The 18515-nt window shown below is 43.3% G+C and overlaps 2 protein-coding genes across 2 annotated transcripts in view; one reads left to right on the forward strand and one right to left on the reverse strand.

Annotated features, from left to right (window-relative positions):
• TMPRSS9 (transmembrane serine protease 9) overlaps positions 1-1652 on the forward strand; it is a 184598-nt gene extending 182946 nt beyond the window's left edge. Inside the window, exon 21 of the mRNA XM_040325655.1 lies at positions 270-1652. Within this exon, the coding sequence (XP_040181589.1) occupies positions 270-431 (162 nt within the window). The 3' untranslated portion in view covers positions 432-1652. The remainder of the gene's footprint in view (positions 1-269) is intronic.
• Positions 1451-15698, reverse strand: TIMM13 (translocase of inner mitochondrial membrane 13). Its single transcript, XM_040325676.1, has 3 exons — positions 15474-15698; positions 13509-13577; positions 1451-2666 (listed from the first exon to the last, which is right to left on the reverse strand). Exons 1-3 carry the CDS (start codon positions 15603-15605, stop codon positions 2568-2570), a joined length of 300 nt encoding a protein of 99 aa, XP_040181610.1. The 5' UTR covers positions 15606-15698; the 3' UTR covers positions 1451-2567.
• Between the last annotated feature and the right edge of the window lie 2817 nt (positions 15699-18515).

The following is an 18515-nucleotide window of genomic DNA, read 5'->3' on the forward strand; positions in this document are numbered from 1 at the left end:
AGTGGATTTGCCTTTTGCAAATAACCCCCATAGCATGTCTCTTTTGCATTAAAACAACCTGCCCATTTTTAATATTTGGCAACATTCTACTTTAATTAGAAAAATGCACACAGCATATCTAGGTCAGTGCATCTGTGTACTGAGAAAACAGTTCATACATCCCAATCATTTGGAAAACGGCAATTAGAAGCAACTTTGGAATATAAAAAGTGCATGTATGTTGCCTCTGTAGGTGTCATGGTCTAACTCTTATTTTTTGTTCCTTTTAGGGGGATGCTGGAGGACCACTAGCATGCAGGGAAACATCTGGACGATGGTTTCTAGCTGGAATAACCAGCTGGGGCTATGGCTGTGCAAGGCCCTATTTTCCAGGAGTTTACACCAGGATAACATCTGTCCGCAACTGGATTGGACAGACTTTACGTTTATAAAGAGATTCAACTCAGGGAGTGGCAAAGTCAGAAGGCCAAATGGATCATTATAAAATGCTTGCAGGGAAGAGTGTTAACTGCTGACCTTTGAGCATGGAATGACCACAAAGGACATTTTACTGCCCAGTTCACTTGTATGCTTTTGAAGTGGACCATTTAGACTATTTTGTATAAATAAAAAAGGTGACCTGTTATGACCACCTTATGAAGAACTTGTGTAAGACATGATTGCATGCACCCGTTCTGTGGGAAACAAATTAACAGTACAATATATAAATACACAATGTTAACTGGTTACAAGTTCATTCTAATATAGGAATACAATAATATGATCACAGTGCTAAGTCTGATAAAGGATTTATAGACCACAGTGGTTTAAATTAAAGTGGCTCTATCTTCATATAAGCCTTCCTCTGTTACTATGTGCGCCTCCTGCTCTTACAGAAGTCCTGAAATACCTACCTTGGATTCAGAAACTGAAGCTCTATAATACTAATGCAGACAGCCACATAAACAAATGACATGAAATGTGCGATTTCCACTTCAGCATTGGCTAGACGACTGGTTGCTACAGTATCCTGGAGTAGAAGCAGTTTCAGTGGACAAGGAATTTCAGGTCTTGTGTAAGCTTTTCTTGCTTCCAAAAAAAGGGTGGGCTTATATAATAGGTCCACTTTAACCAGTCACAAATCGGGCATATCACACCAGTAAGTAATGGAAAATCTATTGTTGTGCTGCTGAATCTCAGAGATAAGGGCACAATTTATTGTAATTTGATACCCCCAAGAATTGAAAACATTTTAAAGAAACTAATAATCATGTGCTAGAGTGAAATCTAATAGTTTTTTTATTCACCAATCATGGAACTGTACATTCTGCTCATTCACACTACAGACAGCAATGTCGGGAAAAGACCTAATTTTTTGGAAATTGTTTTAAATTAGACAATAGTGACAGCACTAAATAATTACGTACTCCAAGTCTTATTTTATCAAATAATTACCAGGCAGCCACAATAATGAATCACAATCATTTTTATTTTGTCATCCTTGTGTCCATCATGAGAAACAAAGAAGAAGACAGAAGAGAATGGAGAAGAAAAACAAGCAAGATGACATCAGCAATCGCCTTCTGACAATCTGTAACAGGGTTGTAATGAATATGTACGGGATTATTTTGTATGAAAACCAGCATTACCTACTGATTAAACAACTTTTTTCACATCTGACTCATCTGTTAAAAGATTAACAGCTGTACAATTAAAAAACTGTTTGGCAGAGAAAATGGCCAAAAATCAGATACAGTACATTTAGGACACAATGGCAAAGTTTAAAACAAAATATAGATTACAGCAAGCCCCTACTTATGAACGTGTTCCATTCCGGGAGATTGTTCATAAACTCAAAGATTAGCGCTTGCAGACAATGGCTGTGAGCGCTGATCAGTGTGTTCTAGAGGGAGGAGACCCACTGTCCGAGCACAAGGGCAAGGAGGGGAGATTGCCACAATATTGCTTGTGTTAGTATGGTGATCCGTCAGGTTTTTTCCGAGTTCTTCCACAGAGTTGAACAAAAAACAAAAGAAATAACAAACCCTGTGTGTACCCAGCTTTACATGATATTCAAACACGTTTGCACCTTTGAAAATTTGCAAATTGAAGGTTCATATTTAGGGGAATTACTGTACTGTAATTTGACAAGTGCTACTGCTCATTATTATTTTTAATAGATGCTCATATCTTTAAAAAGGTATTTTATACAACATACATGGGGTTCCAAATATATATAACAGATTAAGGCTGGTACAAAGAAAAAAAAAAAAAACACTATTTGGGGGACCAGTGAAACAGACATGAATGGACATTAAAAAGAAAAAAAAAAAAATCAGTCTACATTCCTGCACAGAAGACTGCCAATGAGAAGTTCACCATAACTGCTACATTAAGGATACATGTAACAGCAGATTCAGCATCAGTTCATCAGTGGCATAGTCATTAGGTTTTTCAATTTACAATTGAACCCATAAACCGCCAGTAGCTGCTCCCTGCATAATGGGAATGGTAAACTCAGAGCTGTTGTCAGCAATAGAGGTCAGTCAATGTCAGGGTTCTGTTGGATGCAGATGTCCCGGCTCATATCACATCTTAGCACGCTCTCGTTGTAGCCTGGAGGTGTACGCTCTGGATACGGTATTCCAGGCATCCATGTATCTGTCCATGCACATTGCAATGCACTTCTATGGTACAAAAAAAAGCCATTACTTAATGACAGCTGGATTCCCAAAACAAACTAAAATCCAGAAACAAAAACACTAATTTTATAAGGGTTTTTACACAATGTTCATGAGATATGGTTTTAAAGTGGACTTCTACCCAAATTTTAAAACTCCAATTCTGACTAACTTGCACAAGATCAATCTGTATACTTACCCATTTTCAGGCCACTGCGGGTAAGTCATGTGTCAGGGAGCAGCAGCTGCAGGGGAGAGGACCGAGTTCTCCAACAATAGCTAGTAAAGCCTGGAGCGGCGACGCAGCCCAAAGGCTTCAATGGCCCATCTGTTGTCAGCATGTCACATTTTAATAGGCCTCTTTAGGATTATGGGTCTAACAGGATTTTATTAAATATGTACTACTTGCCACTGTATTTGAAATAACGGTGTATATTAGTGGTTATAGATAAGAATCACCACCCTTTAAAATAATCACATCTTGTTGCCTTGTAGCCTGAAATCAAGATGGTTCGCCGTTTGTTTTATCCAGCTGTATTTACGCAGTGCAACTTATAACATCCAAGTGAAAGATAACACACCAACATGTGAGAACTTGTAAGCTCAATCAGGTGTAGCTAATCAATGGCATACAAAGCCATTTGACTTTCAACTGTGATCATTTTGATTAGCTCAGCAATGAAAAAAGCTCTCCTGGAGCATTTTAGTTTCTGGTAGTACAACTGAAGCAATCCAATATGGGTGGCAATGCAATGTCAAAAGAGCAAGTGATGGATAGTAAGATCCAAAAAAAAAAAGGGCTTCATCAAACCCTAGCAGCACAGTGGAATGTTTTGGGTACAACACAGATCCTCCCTGGATCAGGATGTTGCACCAAATTAGATAAGAGCCAGGAGGAAACTGGTCGGAGAGGCTACCAAGAGGCCTACAGCAACTCTGAAACAGTTGCAGGAATTTATGACAAAGTGGTCATTGCGTGCATGTAACAATATCACAAATTCTCCACAAATGTGGCTTGCAAGGAAAAAGCCACATGCAGCCATGACTCAGCTTTGCCAAAATTAACCCTGAAGATTCTGAGGCCACATGGGAAAAGGTGTTATGGTCACACAAGACTAAATTTGAATGATTAGGCTTCAACACCAAACGAGCTGTCTGGCAGAAATCCAATACAGCTCACCATTCCTATGGTAAAGCATGGAGGTGGTAATATACTGCTATGGGGGGTGTTTCTCTGCAGCAGGGACTGGAGCACTTGTCAGGATAGAAGGAAAAAAAAAAAAAATGGATGGGGCGATTAAACAGTCACATTCTTGAGGAAAATCTTCTGCCAGAAAGTTGTCAATGGGAAGAAGGTTTACCTTCCAACATGACGATGACCCAAAGCACACAGCGAAAATGACCACACAGTGGTTGAAGGGGAAAAACTTGAAAGTTCTTGCATGGCCTAGTCAGAGCCCAGACTTAAGCCCCATTGAAAATCTGTGGAAGGACTTGAAGACGGCAGTCCACAAATGATCACCATCAAAATTTACAGTGCCTTGAAAAAGTATTAATACCCCTTGACATTTTCAAACTTTTGTCATGTTACAATTCCAATAAAAATGCATTTAGGTGTTTGGTTGTATGTGATAGACCAACACAAAGTGGCACATAATTGTGAAGTGGAAGGAAAAATGGTTTTCAAAATGTTTCACAAATATCTGAAAAGTGTGGCGTGCATTTGTATTCAGCCCCCTTTACTCTGATACCCCTAACTAAAATCTAGTGGAACCAGTTACCTTCAGTAGTCACCTAATTAGTAAATAGTAGGGCTGCAACTAACGATTATTTTCATAATCGATTATTGTTTCGATTAATCGGATAATAGCCTTTAAAAAAAAAACAATTTGCATTTTTAAACACTTTTTGGGCCAATTTGTTGTTGGGCAGATTACAAAACACAAATTGCCGCAAAAACACATTACATGCTTTTCTGCAGCTTTTCCATTGAAGTATATTGAACCAAAAAAAAAATAGCACAGAGGTTTGTTCGAGAACAAGCAATACATATCCCAAGCTTTGAACATCTAATGGAGTACTGTTCAATACATCATCCAAAAATGGAAAGAGTATGGCACAACTGCAAACCTATCAAGACATGGCCGTCCACCTAAACTGACAGGCCAGGCAAGAAAAGCATTAATCAGAGAAGCAGCCGAGAGGCCCATAGTAACTCTGGAGGAGCTGCAGAGATCCACAGTTCAGGTGGGAGAATCTGTCCACAGGACTACTATTAGTTGTGCACTCCACAAATCTGGCCTTTATGGGAAGAGTGGCAAGAGGAAAGCCATAATTCCTGTTTGCAAGAAGCCATGTGGGGGACACAGCAAATATGCGGAAGAAGGTGCTCTGGTCAGATGAGAACGAAATTGAACTTTTTGGCCTAAAAGCAAAACACTATGTATAGCAGAAATCCAACATTGCACATGACCCTGAACACACCATCCCCACCATGAAACATGGTGGTGGCAGCATCATGTTGTGGGGATGCTTTTCTTCAGCAGGGACAGGGAAGCTGGTCGGAGTTGATGGGAATATGGAAAAAATCCAAATACAGGCCAATTTTAAAAGAGAACCTGTTAGAGTCTGCAAAAAAAAAAATTGAGACTGAGGTTCGTCATCCAGCAGGACAACGACCCTAAACATACAGCCAGAGCTACAATGGAATGGTTTAAATCAAAGCATAGTCATGTGTTAGAATGACCCAGTCAAAGTCCAGATCTAAATCCATTTGAGAATCTGTGGCAAGACTTGAAAATTGCTGTTCACAGATACTCTCCGTCCAATCTGACAGAGCTTGAGCTATTTTGCAAGAATGGGCAAAATGTTCACTCTAGATGTGCAAAGCTTGTAGAGACATCCCCAAAAAGACTTGCAGCTGTAATTGCAATTAAAAGGTGGTTCTACAAAGAATTTACGCAGGGGGGGCTGAATACAAATGCACCCCACACTTTTCACATATTTGTAAAAATAAATAATGTTTAAAACCATTTATTGTTTTCCTTCCACTTCACAATTATGTGCCACTTTGTGTTGTTCTAGCACAGGTGTGCCCAACCAGTGGCCCACATGTGGCCCGCAGAGCCCTCAGATGTGGCCCGTGACCTCCTGCTCTGTGTTGGTGGGATGGCAAGCCCAGATCTTTGGTTCCCAACCCTTTATCTCAGGGCATTAGTGTCGTGAATGAAACAAGTAGAGGAAGCAAGGGGCTTCGGAGCAGAGACACATAAGCCAATGCTTCCTGTATAGCACTGGCTCCTGTCACAGGCGGAGTGATACCAAATGTGCTCTGCCTGACTTATTTTCGGCTATTATAGGTCAGTTTATTACTAAAATCACAGTGTATATATATGGGCACATCTTCTGCATTAGTTACTGGGCTGCTTTTAAAACTGATCCGCAGGTGTAGCGTAGTGTGCCTGCGGGTTACCTTCACTGAGCCATAGACTTCTGTAATTTGGTTTGCTTTCTGAAAGTGCAGCACACCTGCAGGATATAATAGAAATCTATAGAAAAGTGCAGCTAACCCACAGGTGCACTGCACTGCACCCACAGTGTGGGTAAACTGCAGCGCATCAGTGTGAAAGCAGCCTTAGGTCCCTTTCACAGATCAGTCCAACCCAATTGGACCCTCCATTCACCTCTATAGAGCGGCAAAAGAAAAAACGGACTTGTGTCCATTTATACCCACCTACCTCCAATTCGATCCCCTTAAAAAAAAAGAAGAAGATCAGATCGGAGGGCCCAAGAGTAGAGTGGGCTGCGTCCGTGTCCGCTATGCATGTCATCCGACCAATCCACTCATAAAATACATTTACGTTTTTGGTCGCAACATGACAAAAATGTGGAAAATTTCAAGGGGTATGAATACTTTTTCAAGGCACTGTAACAACTTAAAGGGGTGGTTCCCCCTAAAACAAATTTCTAACAATACATTCGTAAGACCCGTTACACTGCGGGTAGGCTGGCTTTTGTTTTTTTAGTACATACCTCGATCTCGGCGTTTCGTCCCTTGGCGGTGGGCGTTCCTAGTTGATTGACGTTCCTCCGACGGGCACATACGTGACGTCACGACTTTCCGAAAGAAGCCGAACGTCGCTGCGCAGGCGCCGTATAGAGCCGACTCTATACGGCGCCTGCGCAATGACGTTCGGCTTCTTCGGAAAGTCGTGACGCGCAGTATGTGCCCGTCGGAGGAACGTCAATCAACTAGGAACGCCCACCGCCAAGGGACGAAACGCCGAGATCGAGGTATGTACTAAAAAAACAAAAGCCAGCCTACCCGCAGTGTAACGGGTCTTACGAATGTATTGTTAGAAATTTGTTTTAGGGGGAACCACCGCTTTAAGCAGTTCTTCAAAGAAGAATGGGCAAATATGTGCAAAGTTAGTAGAGACATATCCCAAAAGATATGATATTATTGATTCTGTTTGATTTTTTTTCCCCCTGACATGTTGGTGTTATATCTTTCACTTGGATGTTATAAGTTGCACTGAGTAGAGTAAATACAGCTGGAGCACAACACAATTATTTTAAAAGGGGGGGGGGGTAATTTTTTATACCCACTGGATGTAACTAACATTTTACATGCTTGCTCTTCCTTATTTTTGTTATACGATCAACCACTTCAGCTCCGGAAACATTTCACCTCTTCATGAGCAGGTCATTATTTGCCATTCAGAAAAAAAATGTGACCATCCAAACAAGCCATATTTACGTTGCCAACATCCCCGATAATGATATAGAAAGCTATATATCACACAAAAAAATATATAGCAAAAAATATTGCGCAAACCACAAGTGGTCGTGGATCAGGCTGCCAACATAACAAAGCAGGATACTTCGTGAAAAACAGTGTAGAAAAAATGTAGCGCCAAAATTTAAAATGATAATAAATCTCCTGAAAGGATGATGTGAAGGTGCTTATGACAATCAAACGACTGATGACAATAATTGCTCTAGTGACACAAAAATTATATATACAAAACCTGTGAGGTAAGATCAAAACAGATGCCACTCAATTATAAATACCAATGTGAATGGTGCAAAATAACATAAGTGATCTGATCAAATATAAAAATGAGATAGAGCATCTAGTCTCTCATAAACACCCACTGGGTGTTGGATGAAAAATTGCAGGTGCAAAATCCATACACATGTGAACTAAAAAGTCCTTTGGAAGTACATGTAAGTTTCTTCAGATATTGGGGTGGAGCATGCGATCTTCAACACAAATAACTCTCTTCAAACTTGGACAACAATTATAAAGATGGGTACTCTTACCAGAAAAGGTGGACCCTCAGCCTCACCATACGGTGGGAGGGTCGTCAAGGCTTTAACAGACTACCGTCTGAATCTGGGAGTCTCCCCTTGGGATGATACGGTCCAAAGATGACCATACAAAGTCTTGATTGTCCGGAGAGAGTGTTGTAGATGAAAGTCAGCCCGTCAAGGTTGCTCCAAACACCCCGATTGTTATGCAAAAAGAGAACAATATAGAGGTGCTCCTCATAGTGTAAAAAGTAATTTATTTAAAAACTTTTTCAAAAATTGCACACACAGTGGCAAAAAATAAAATGAAATAAAAATGAAAGTGAAAAGCTAGCAAAGCCACACTTAAGTGAACAGTTATAAACAGCAGCAAACTAAAAAAATTCAGTAAAAAACCACAACAAATGAAAAAAGCAGCAAGCGCTCCCACCTTGAAAGGTAAAGGAGAATTTCCAAAAAAGTCAGCAGTAGAGTAAGAGAGCTATCACCCGACCGGTTTCGTCACGAGAGGACTTCAACTGGGGTTTTCTGACAGTTCCTCACACTCTACTACTATAAATACCTGTTCCTCCAGATCCGTGACAGCCAACACCTGATCCACCAGCGCTTGATGCTTTTTTCATTTGTTGTGTTTTTTTACTGAATTTTTTTAGTTTGCTGCTGTTTATAACTGTTCACTTAAGTGTGGCTTTGCTAGCTTTTCACTTTCATTTTTATTTCATTTTATTTTTTGCCACTGTGTGTGCAATTTTTGAAAAAGTTTTTAAATAAATTACTTTTTACACTATGAGGAGCACCTCTATATTGTTCTCTTTTTGCATAACAATCGGGGTGTTTGGAGCAACCTTGACGGGCTGACTTTCATCTACAACACTCTCTCCGGACAATCAAGACTTTGTATGGTCATCTTTGGACCGTATCATCCCAAGGGGAGACTCCCAGATTCAGACGGTAGTCTGTTAAAGCCTTGACGACCCTCCCACCGTATGGTGAGGCTGAGGGTCCACCTTTTCTGGTAAGAGTACCCATCTTTATAATTGTTGTCCAAGTTTGAAGAGAGTTATTTGTGTTAAAGATCGCATGCTCCACCCCAATATCTGAAGAAACTTACATGTACTTCCAAAGGACTTTTTAGTTCACATGTGTATGGATTTTGCACCTGCAATTTTTCATCCAACACCCAGTGGGTGTTTATGAGAGACTAGATGCTCTATCTCATTTTTATATTTGATCAGATCACTTATGTTATTTTGCACCATTCACATTGGTATTTATAATTGAGTGGCATCTGTTTTGATCTTACCTCACAGGTTTTGTATATATAATTTTTGTGTCACTAGAGCAATTATTGTCATCAGTCGTTTGATTGTCATAAGCACCTTCACATCATCCTTTCAGGAGATTTATTATCATTTTAAATTTTGGCGCTACATTTTTTCTACACTATATATCACACATACACACAGCTTTCTTTTGGTAATATTTGATTTTTTTATACATATAAATAAAAAAATAAACCCTGCAAAAAAAAAAAAAAAAAAAAAGAAGGAGGAGAGCGGCAGATGACGGAGGCATGTCAACTCACCACAGGGATCAGCAGCCATGATTATCCTGGTCAGGACACAGGAACTGGCAGGATCAGCCATGTTTTTTTTTGTTACAGTTTAGAGAGGGGCAGATGAGAGCACAAGCACTGTGCCGTTTCATCTGCTATAAGGGAACAGGGGCTTTTTTTGTGTCAAACACCAATACATTTTGGCCAAAATTTATTCTGCGACATATCTTTGGTTTGTGTGAAAGTTAGTGTCTATAAACCATGGATATGTACTGGTTTTTTTCTACTAGCAATCAGCGACTTATAATGGACTGCGATTGTGCAGCAGGCAATCTGACGCTGGGTGGGAAATGACTGCCACTGACATCACCAGTGACACCAATACAGTGATAAGACTATACACTGTCTCTGCACTGGCTAGGATGGGGTTAACATCTAAAACGCTCACAGGGTTAAATGTGTGCCTATCAAGTGTTGGTGTGTGTACCGTTTGCTGCTTTTATTGGGGGGGGGGGGGGGTCTAGTTGTTTTCATTCCTTTAGCTTAAAGGGGTTGTAAAGGTTCGTCTTATTTTCTAAATAGGTTCCTTTAAGCTAGTGCATTGTTGGTTCACTTACCTTTTCCTTCAATTTCCCTTCTAAATGTTTTCTTTTCTTTGTTTGAATTTCTCACTTCCTGTTTCTCCTCAGTAAGCTTTCCACCATCATCCAAGTGGTGGGGAAGTCATTTAGAACAGCTTACTGAACACCTTACTGAGGAGGAACAGGTAGTGAGAAATTCAGACAAAGAAAACAAAGAAAAAAAACATTTAGAAGAGAAATTTAAGGAAAAGGTTAGTGAACCAACAATGCACTAGCTTTAAAGCGGAGTTCCACCCACAATTTCACTTTTTAAATATAAATACCCCTGTAATAGACAAGCTTAATGTAGTCTATTAAAGTTAGTCTGTAAACCAAGGTCCGTTTTGTTAGGTTGTTAGAGCATTTAGTTTATAATCTAGAAATAGACCGTGGCCATCTTAAGTGTGGGCATCATGAAGCCAGACTGTATGACTTCCTGGATTTCAGCCTTGCAGATCTCGCACATGCGATGTAATAGGTTTCAGTCAGGTTTCCATAGCAACGGGAGTGTCAGAGGAAGTTGCCACCCCTTCTCTATTCAAATAGGCTATTTGCAAGGACTACTGGGATACACGATGCCTATCCCAGAAACCCTTGCGAATAGCCTTGTGACTTAATAGCCTAGGCTAATAAGGAGGAGGAAGTAATGAAGGACTACAAAATAAAGGTATTTACAAGCAACAAAATAAATAAAAATTGTCCATTCTGAACACTATGAGATTAGGGCATGCAGCACAGACAAACATAAAAAAATGGGTGGAACTCCACTTTAAGGAACCCATTTAGAAAATAAAAAACAAACCTTTACAACCCCTTTAAACCAGCAAATCCTATGTCACTGAACACAGCTCTGTGTGGTTTTCATTCACAGAGCTATGTTTGGTGAAGCTCAGAGCCAATCACCGGCTGCTGGTGATCAATCATTGGCCGGGACCCGGTGATCGGCATGTGCCATTATGAATCATAGCACAGCCAGGCCAGCAGGTGCGCACGCCCGCTGGCTGAGCATGCGTATCGCATACTAGGTAGGTGATTCAGTGCAGGGAGGCCGCTCTGCCACCGTATATGCCAGTTATAAGTTCAGCAAGTGGTTAAACCGATTTGTGGGTTAGTCACCAGAAGGAGCTCTAAGTGACGCAGTACAGTTACCCTCTTTGGTAACATATCAGCTGTGTATTGCTCTCAATTCTTAGAACGTTCATTGTAAAAGGAATCAGTTAAAAATTAAGTTATGTAGCACTGCAAAGTTAGAAAAGTAAGAAGCAGAGCCTGAATATATAATCAGCAAACATAGTTGTCTCCATTGGTGTGTGTACAGTGCTGCGATCGTTGGGGCTGCGTGTCAATCTGACACATCGCATTTTCGATTGCGATAAGGAGACTGACGGAGGCCAACAGTGCCGCCCATCAATTCTATATATCACTGCCACCTCATCAGTGCGACCTCATCATTGAAGGAGAAAACTAAATTTTATAACAGACAAAGAAAAACTTTTTTTAGTTTAGCAAAAAATAAAAACTGCAGGAGGTGATCAAATACCACCAAAAGAAAGCTCTATTTGTGGGAAGAAAATAAAAATTTAATTTGGGTACAGTGTTGTATGACCGCTCAATTGTCATTCAAAATGCAACAGCACTGAAAGTTGAACATTGTACTGGGCAGAAAGGGGGGGAAAGTGCCCGGTATTGAAGTGTTTAAAGGCACTGTACACTTTCAAATGTTTTTGTTGTTTTAACCATTTACCGCTGTACAACAGTACTTTGATGTAGAATACTGGGGTTATGGCATCAGATATCTGCCATAACCCTGGTATTTTCTTAAACGGTGGATAGACCTCTATACGTTAAAAGTAGGCTCCCCGCAAGTTATTTTATCGGCGGCAAGAGAGGTGCATATATATTTGGGGGTTCCAAGTAATTTTCTAGCAAACAAGTTTTAAAAACAGGCCTGGTCCTTAAAGCAGAGTTCCACCCAAAAGTGAATCTTCCGCTCGTTGTACTCCCACCCCCTTCCGGTGCCACATATTTGACACCGTTCGGGGGGTAGAGGGGACAGGATACCTGTCTTTCACAGGTATCCTGTTTCCACTTCCGGAAGCCTTGGCCATGGGTATGGGTATGGATGTCACCGCCCGGGCTCCCTACTCAGCCACCAGGCCAGTAGGAGAGAGGAGCATAGCCTTGCGCATGCGCAGTAAGGTTCCCGGTATGAAGCAGCAAGGCTACACTGCCCGGTTCCCTTACTCGCAATGGAGGCGGCATGCACCCGACAGCTGATGTAAACATTAGCTGTGGTGCCGACATCACTGGACTCCAGGACAGGTAAGTGTCCGATTATTAAAAGTCAGCAGCTGCAGTATGTGCAGCTGCTGACTTAATTTTTGCAGTAGTGGGCAGACCTACGCTTTAAGTGGTTAAATAGGTATTAGTGTAATTATACTCCCTGTGTAGTTTCTTTACCTTACCTTGTATTAATGGGCTCACATGTTGGGGCTGCAGCTTGTAGTGTCCATACATTAATCCATCCAACTTGTCCCTATTTACCAGAGGGACAGGCAACTGCTCACTGATAAAGCACTGGACAGAGACCCAGGGAATGGAGAATATGTAGTTTCTTCATAGGAAAATACAGTTGCTAAGCTGGCCATGGATGGATTTTTTTTTTCTTTGATCAGCCTTCTGGCTGAAAAAAAAAAAAAGGAACACATTCCTCTATCCACACATTGGAGGTGGATGGGGGAATCCCCAGCTGCACGATTGTATTCTGACAGTGGGGAGGTGTTATGTTGCCTACCTAAAAAGCCTTTTATTGCACTGTGATGCAAAGTATCATGGCATGTGTACACCCCCGTCCTTTGCCTTTTGAAGCTTAAGGGGAAGCAATATGAATTGGGGGGCTGGTGGAAAAAACAAACACCACCTTAACCAGGGTTTGACAAATTTGCTTGGAGTCTAGGAGCCAGCTAAAAAAGTTAGGAGCCAGAAATCGCGCCCCGTCCCGCCAAGCTCGCTCACAGAAGCGAACACCCCTGGACCCCTTTACATTACACAGCACCCTGCACCCCTTTACATTACACGGCGCTTGTACCTCTGGACCCCTTTACACTGCACCTCTAGACCCCCTTGCATTTTACAGCACCCTGCACCCCTTTACATTACACAACACCCTGCACCTCTGCGGCCTCAATTAGCGGCACTACGAGATCGCGGGTGGGGGGGCGTCCGACGCGTACAGGATACCCCCAGCTCTGCTGCCCTGGGCGCCAGGTCGATAATTCTAGGCGTAACGGCGACCGGAATTTGTCGAACCCTGACCTTAACCACAAGTGTAAAAACAGATTAAGGGTGTAAGCCACATACCTGTTCTGAATTATCCAAAGAGCTTCCTGGCTTTCCAACACATTTTCGAAAACATTTATCGGTCATCCTCTGTCAAGATAAGAGGATAAGGAGGACACTCAGAAACAGAAGGCCACAATACAAACAGAGATAGCAAAAGATACTAAATTTTTTATTTTGAGTATTGAAATTATACACAATATACACTGAAATTGCATCTAAACCAAAGAACAAAAATGTATTATATGCTTAAGGATTGCCCTACGTACATATACTGCGGCAAAATCACATACCTGTACACAGTAGTGTATTTAGGTTTTGTGCTGCCCTAGGCCTGTCTAAACTCGTGCGCCCCCAATTTAAATATGACACACCCTTTTCTGTCAAAGCCACACACCCTCTGCGCTGAAATTTGAGTGGGGACAATGAAAAAAAGTTAGCAAGCACTCCCAGGGAACACATTTTGATTAACTGTTAAAGTAGGCTGCGCCTTTTTTTTTTTTTTTAAATAGAACCAAAAGAGGTATAAATCAAAGTGATAATAGTAATAATACCTACCTTCTTAAATCGGTAAAGTGACAATAGTGCAATGTAGGTGCTATTCATCTGACATGATAATCAAAGATCATTTTAACTGCTGTAATATATATAATAAAATAAAGTGATATGACACAGGGAAGACAGCTGGTCTGCCGAGGAGGCACACATTATCTCGAACAATAGCGCCATATTTCTATTCGATTTAGAGTGGTGGACTAACGCACTTTGTCAATCCCAGGATTTTACTACTGCTGCAGAGCCCAGAGGTGGTTCACAGGCGTGTTTTGACCAAACTTAATTGCAAGGTCACACGTTCTGAGGTGACCATTCACCAGCACGTTTGGATCACCACACTAAGCAGTTATTGATTCATGGACTTTAAGAGTTTTTTGGACACTGGTTGATGCGATATATTTTTGATATCACATTTATGCACTATATTTAGTCACAGTGTTATTAATTAGGAATAGAGGGGGGGGGGGGGATTTTTAGATGCTATAACTTTTGCGCAAACCATTGTAGCAGACTACATATTGGCCTAAATTGACGAAGAAAGTTGATTTTTTAAATTTTTTTTTAAAATGGTTTTCTTCAAAATGTTTTTTTTTTGTTTATATTGCTAAAAATTTAAAGTTGCACAGCTGATCAAATACCACCAAAAGAAAGCTTTATTTGTGTGGGGGGGGGGGGAGACAATTTTATTTGGGTACAGAGTCAACCAACTGCACAATTGTCAGTTAAAGCAACGCACTGCCATATCGCAAAAAGTGGCCTGGTCAGGAAAGGAGGTGAACCTTCTGGAGCTGAAGTGGTTATATTGAGGCTTACCAGTTCGTAGATGCTGTGGTGCTACTTATCCGATTGTATTTTATTTATATAGGAGTCTGCAAAGTATTGCACGGGCGAACAGTGGATCCCGGGTGCAGTGCCAGGCTTCTGCGCTCTTCCTCCAACTCTTTGCTTTACCACTCTATGGGCATTCAGTTGGAGGAAGTCTCAATGGACTGTGAGTGCGCTGACTGCTGTGCTCATGTTCCATGAAGAAGAACTACAAGACCACCTGCCACGGTTTATTCATTCTTAAATATCTCTGCCGATTTCAAAAGTGACAGCTACTGTCTAAACATGGGTGCACCATACTCAAAAGGGTAGAATTAGCCTGTGCCCAGTAGGAAAGTGGTTACTTTCACCCCGTTCCAGCCCAGCGCTGTCACATTTTGAATGACAATTGCGCCGTCATGCAACACGTACACCATATGACATTTGAGAAGGTAAGTAGGGTTCCTCAGTAACATATTATGCTTAGAGAATCCATATCCAATGACTGAGCCCAGCACACCGCTGTATGACAACAAGCCAAGGTCAGCAGTGCTCAGAGGGGGTCACATGACCCTGTGCCAAGCTGGGTCACTGTCACTATCACACACACACCTAGCTATGTCTGACCTGTAGCAGCTCCTGCGCATTGGCCACCGCGATCTGCACTTTGACCTGCTCCATGATGGCCCCGGTGTCCACCTTCGCAGAGCCCGAGGCCGCCGCTCCGGACGGGGAGAAGTCAGAGCTGAAGCCTTCCATATCTGCACTGACTAGTCCCCGGTTCAAAGTCACACACACACACGTGTGGAGTACTTCCGTCTACCCACAGGAAGCGGAAGTCGTGCCCGTACACTGACCACAAAGCATCACGGTAGTTGAAGTCGTTTTAGGTTCATTCGGCTTTGTACTACTTTATGAGAAAATTAATATTAAAACGATGTGAGAGGACTGGTGTTATGTGCAGGTTGTGGCTGAACGCTGTCCGCTTTTATAAGAGCATTTCTCAATATTCATGGGCAGGGAGCCGACAAGGGCAACCCACAGTGCCCTCTTCTGGCCAACGCTGCAACTAGATTTACCTCCAGCAATAGGATGGGGGGATCTATACAGTTTACAGAAATTGTCTTCCAAAGGCCCTGTTCACACAGCATAGCTCCCCAATTGTCCCTGATTTCGAGGTACTGCCCGTGATCTGGAACAAAGTCCCTCCTTCCTCCTCATTTGTCCCTCATTTTTGTCTGATCTATATAGTATACTATATACATGGCTTTTTTTTCTCCAGAGAACAGGTGGAGGAACTCTCCCTCCCCAGCCAACTCTCCGCCCCTCAAGCGGCACCAAATCTGCGTAGGCCCAAAAGGCACAGACTACCGCACTTAGGAGCGGATAACACACAAGGTTTAGGAAACTGTACTCTGCAGTGATGAGGTGTGTGTATCACAAGGGGCACAGAAAAAAAAATCATTACATATCTCCCCCAATGTAACCATCTATTGTTCAAACCTCACCTCTGCAACCCTTGTCTGCAGTTCACCTATGCCCCCCTGTCCAGGGCTGTCTTAATGAGAGGGCACACCTGGGCACCGCCAAGGGGCCCCAGCTGCATGGGGGGCCCCTACACTTTCCCCAAAGCAGCTGGTAGTTGAGCCCACGCTGACCCAAAATTGGGGGCCCCATGAGAGTGATAGATACACAGGGGAGGCAGTCTGCCCCCTGCCTACTTGATGTCTGTTTACCTGCACTGTCATCATTGTAGGGGCCCCAGAGCATTACCTTGCCAGGGGCCCATGATGCTATTAAGACGGCTCTGCCCCCGTCCACAGCTCACTTCTTCTCCCCCTGTCCGCAGCTCACCTCTTCTACCCCTGTCCACAGCTCACTTCTTCTCCCCCTGTCCACAGCTCACTTCTTCTCCCCCTGTCCGCAGCTCACCTCTTCTCCCCCTGTCCGCAGCTCACCTCTTCTCCCCCCTATCTGCAGCTCACATCTCCTCCCCTCCGCAGCTCACCACTTCCACCCCCCCTCCGCAGCTAACCACTTCTCCCCCTGTCCGCAGTTCACCACTTCTCCCCCCTGTCTGCAGCTCACCTCCCCCACCTCTGCAGCTAACCACTTCTCCCCCTGTCCGCAGCTCACCTCTTCTCCCCCCCCTGTTCCCAGATCACCTCTCCCCCCCTCCGCAGCTCACTTCTTCTCCCCCTGTCCCCAGCTCTCCACTTCTCCTCCCTGTCCACAGCTCACCACTTCTCCCCCCGTCCGCAGCTCACCTCTTCTCCCCCGTCCGCAGATCACCACTTCTCCCCCTGTCTGCAGCTCACCACTTCTCACCCATCTGCAGCTCACTTCTTGTACCCCTGTCCGCAGCTCACCTCTTCTCCCCCCTGTCCCCAGATCACCTCTCCCCCCCTCTGCAGCTCACCACTCCCCCATCCACAGCTCACCACTTCTCTCCCCCTCTGCTGCTTACCACTACTCCCCCCTGTCCGCAGCTCATCTCTCCCCTCCGCAGCTCACCACTTCTCCCCCCCCTACCATCCCCCTGTTCGCAGCTCACCTCTCCCCCCTCCGCAGCTCACCTCTTCTCCCCCTGTCCCTAGCTAACCACTTCTTCCCCCCCCATCCGCAGCTGACCACTTCTTCTCCCGTCTGCAGCTCACCACTCCCCCCCCCATTCAAAGCTCACCACTTCTCACCCCCCCCCCTTCTGCAGCTCACCGCTTATCCCCCCCATCCGCAGCTAACCTCTTCTCCCCTCATCCGCAGCTCACCTCTTCTTCCCCCTGTCCGAAGCTCATCTCTCCCCCCCTCCGCAGCTCACCTATTCTCCCCCTGTCCAAAGCTCATCTCTCCCCCCCTCTGCAGCTCACCACTTCTCCCCCCTGTCCGCAGCTCACCACTTTTCTCCCCCCTGTGCGCAGCTCACCATTTTTCTTCCCCTGTCCAATATCAATCAAAATATTTTTGTGCTTGTCCGATTCGATAATATTGGATGAACTGTCGTGATTGGCTATTGAAAGCTGTGTACTAACGATCAGATTATCGTATGATCGATTCGAAAATGTATTTTTCGTATGATTTTCGGATCGTGTATACAGACCATTACCTGAAAACGAAGCCCTCTAGTGATGCGCTGTCTCCTTCCGGGTTTGCAGACTATTTTTCAGGTCTGCAGGTGCCGTGATTGACAATAGATTTACATTGTGGGACACATTTTTTGGGTGAATAGGTAGGGGTACAATGTACCCTATTCACATTCACATGGGGGGGGGGGGGGGTTTCCAGAAATGTGGGGCCTCCTTGTCCAGATTTCAATAAGCCCCCCGCCAACCACCAGCCAAAAAAAACTCCCGTCCTCAACGAGACGGCATGGTGATGTCAGCACGTACCTCCTCAGATGCGTTTCGTCATAGCTAACATTATCAATGGGGAAAGTTTCCCATTAATAATGTTAGCTATGACGAAACGCATCTAAGGAGGTACATGACCACGCCGTCTCATTGAGGAGGACGGGAGCTTTTGTATTGCTTCGTAATTTTATGCAAGATTTTATCTTCTGTTTGTAAGTGCAACCTTTTTATTTATTGAAAACAAGTTCAGAAGTTATCACGCTATGGTCTGTTACTTACGGAATATACGAAATACATGGTTTTCTGTCGGGAGTTTGTCTCC

Source organism: Rana temporaria, chromosome 1 (genome assembly GCF_905171775.1).
Source record: "Rana temporaria chromosome 1, aRanTem1.1, whole genome shotgun sequence".
NCBI lineage: Eukaryota > Metazoa > Chordata > Amphibia > Anura > Ranidae > Rana > Rana temporaria.